Consider the following 3,382-nt stretch of genomic DNA (forward strand, 5'->3'; position numbering starts at 1 on the left):
TCTAACTGCTAACTGACTGCTGCTTAACCGTGTATGTGGAATAAACCTTCAGAAAGACAGTCGAGTTGTGCCCGCCGTACTTGTTCTGGTTACCCTTTCCAGAAGGGAGTATTGAGCTGGAAAGACCCAGCCAGCAGAAATCTGGACATTCATTGAGTAAAATCTTCGAGAAGGCATTCAGGAGTACTTTCTTAAAAATGAGCTAATTACACATTTTCAGCATGCATATAGGAAAGGATATCCAACTTGTTCTGCTTTGATACAGATGACAGAAGACTGGTATAAGGCTCTAGACAATAAGAAGATATGTGGAGCGGTACTACTTGACTTTTCCGCAGCATTTGATGTGATCGATCACAACCTCCTGCTCCAAAAGCTGAAGTGTTATGGGTTTTCGCTGCCTGCAGTTGCCTGGGTTAGTAGTTACTTGTCAAAAAGAACACAAAGGGTTTTCTTTAGTGGGAGCATCACAGACAGTGTAGAGGTGGAATGTGGTATTCTGCAAGGAAGCTGTCTGGGCCCTTTAATATAATCTATTTTTAAAATGACTTGCCCTTAACCTTAAAACATGCAAAACTTGTGATGTATGCTGATGATACTACTTTGTACGCATCAGCCTCTTCATCAGCTGAGCTTAATAACATACTCAGTAGTGAATTAAAGACAGTAGAGAAATGGATCACTGACAATCGTCTGGTTCTCAACATGGCCAAAACCATGCCACTCACTAAGAAAGGGGGCAGGGCCTGAAACATCTGATAAATGATCAACCGATAGAACAGGTGACAGAAGCTAAATTACTTGGCGTTCACATTGACAGCAAACTGTCTTGGTCCACACAGGTAGAGGCCACAGGGAAGAAGATGGGTAAGGCCTTGGCTGTGGTTCGAAGATGCAGAAATGATCAGACCAACAAAATTAATTATAAATAGTTTAATTCTTTCACAATTGAACTACTGCCAGTTGATCTGGGGGGTATTCCAGAAAGCAGGTTATGTGAGAACTCTGAGTTTGTTAACCCTGAGATGAGGGAAACTCTTGAGTTATCCGTTCCAGAAAGAGAGGTAACTTAAACTCTGGGTCTGTTACTGCGGTAACTTACTCTGTGAACATAACCTGCTCGCTGGCAGGTTAACTATAAGAAACCCAGAGTTTCTACCCGTCTTCTCCCACACGAAGAAAGCAGTTAGACATGGATTGCCCATTCATTAGAAATCCAATCGACATCGAAGCCGTATTGATTAGAAATGTATTACGTCGTGAGAGAATCTTCCGACCCAGATTAGACGTTTTATCATTTCCCGAGGATTTTCTTTTCGAATGCTACCGCTTTTCATTTAACAGTATCATTTATCTCAATAACCTTCTCCGGCCATATATCACCAACCGCACACACCGCGGACAAGCAATCACATTAGAGCAAATTCTATGCATAGCGCTACGTTTTTTTGCAAACGGCAGTTTTCTTTATAACATCGGGGATGCAGAGCATTACGGAAAGGCAACAGTGTGTAGAGCTGTGAGGAAGGTAACCCTCGCACTGAAACGCCTGTTACCAGTTGTTACATGCCCAGCAGGGGCATTGTGTTAGTTTTCTTGTCCTCCTCTCTCCCTCCCCTATCCTTCCACCAGGTGCTGATCATCATGAGCTGCACCTGGGAGGACATGAGGCCACCGCCTTGACTTCTGCCATGGCCAATCATCTGACTGGAGGCTCAATAAAGGGGAGCCTGTTGAGGAGCTCTCTCTCTCTCAATTTGTCTACACTCGATGAAATTGCTGGCAGACAACAACAGTCGTGGTAAATGGTGTGTGGTGGGGAAGGGAGTTAGTTCAGCTTGGGGTACCCTGTACATGGCAGCACGTAGTTAACACTGTGTCTATATACACTAGCTTAGCGGTGGAGCGTTGCCACCCATGTAACATTTTGACAATTATTTTGAACTCTTGCTTTTAGAGAGGACAGGGTTTTTTTTGTTTGGTAACAAAGGTATAGAGTAGGACTGATTTTGTTTTATTGATTTCATTTATTTGGCACTCCACCTCCCTCCTTTCCTCCCCCACCTTGTGTAAACCAGGCTGTGTTTAGGTTACTCATTATTAAATATAATTTCTTTAAACCGTCTTTGCCTCATTTAAAATCCTTGGTTTGTCGTGTTGCTGTTTTGTTTGTCTAACAAACAACATAAGAACGTAACGCCAGTGATGGTGGTGTTCCCCTGGACACAAACCTGTTCGCACCATCAAAGAGGAATTCCACAGGATTGCAGGTTGTGACTGATGTAGAAGTCATATATTCTGTTATTTGAAATTATGATATAGGCCTACATTCTGCTGCGGCCTCAGAGTGGGGTCAGTAGCTTAATTAGCTGTCATTTTGCAGGCCTTCCAAATGTGATAGGATGCATAGATGGGACACAAATCCCTATTACTGCGCCTACACAAAATGAAGGGGACTATGTGAATCGAAAATCCTTTCACAGCATCAATGTCCAGGTATGTGACCTACCATCTTAAAAAATATGTACATGAAAATGTATACATTACAATACAACTAACTCATGTCATTCTCTGCACTGTAAAGATCATATGTGATGCAGCTTCTCTTATTAAAAATGTAGAAGCCAAGTGGCCTGGCTCAGTTCATGATTCCCGGATCTACCGGGAGTGTAGTCTGAGCAACAGATTTGCACGTGGTAAGGAAGCTAAAGCTTTGTACAAATGTTCTTTGTCTCCCTTTCTAAATGCACTCAAATGTGTCCTCTATAATTACAGGAGAGTTTGATGGCTACCTACTGGGGGATCGAGGCTATCCATGCCAGCCCTCTCTGTTGACCCCTTACCCTGACCCTGAGCCGGGGCCCCAACAACGTTTTAATGTGGCCCACTGCAGGACTAGAGCCCGGGTTGAGATGACCATAGGCATACTCAAATCCCGGTTCCAGTGCCTGCGTAAGCTTGGGGTCACCCCAGAGAGGGCATGTGACATCATTGTTGTTCTCCATAATATTGCAATTATTAGAGGAGAGCAACACCCTGCCGTACAAATCAACAACGCTGAGGATGACCATCCCATCCCTGCAGATGTTAAGGATGGAAGGGCTGTAAGGGACCTCATCGCCCGAAACCACTTTTGATTAAGAATAAAAGACAAATTCATGATTTGGTTCTTCTTTATTCCCTAAAAGTACAAAAGCAACAGTCAGGATTTGTAATATAGTTCCAACTATTAACATATTTCACATATTCACCTGTTTCACCATGACAATGCCCCCACCTCAACTGGTGTTCAAGTAATAGAATTTCCAAGTCTGTTTTTCTGATTTGCCGGTCCAGGTACACCATTTCTTTCTCGGTTTTTTGAATGGTTTTCATTAGGTGC

At 43.2% G+C, this 3,382-nt stretch overlaps 1 protein-coding gene across 1 annotated transcript; it reads left to right on the top strand.

Annotated features, from left to right (window-relative positions):
* The first annotated feature begins 265 nt into the window (after positions 1–265).
* Positions 266–3,162, top strand: LOC131474298 (putative nuclease HARBI1). The gene is made up of 4 exons (XM_058652094.1): positions 266–316; positions 2,323–2,496; positions 2,585–2,696; positions 2,776–3,162. The coding sequence occupies exons 1-4, from the start codon at positions 266–268 to the stop codon at positions 3,135–3,137; spliced, it is 699 nt and encodes a 232-aa protein (XP_058508077.1). The 3' UTR covers positions 3,138–3,162.
* The last annotated feature ends 220 nt before the right edge of the window (positions 3,163–3,382 follow it).

This window comes from Solea solea, chromosome 15, assembly GCF_958295425.1.
Source record: "Solea solea chromosome 15, fSolSol10.1, whole genome shotgun sequence".
NCBI classification, from domain to species: Eukaryota; Metazoa; Chordata; class Actinopteri; order Pleuronectiformes; family Soleidae; genus Solea; species Solea solea.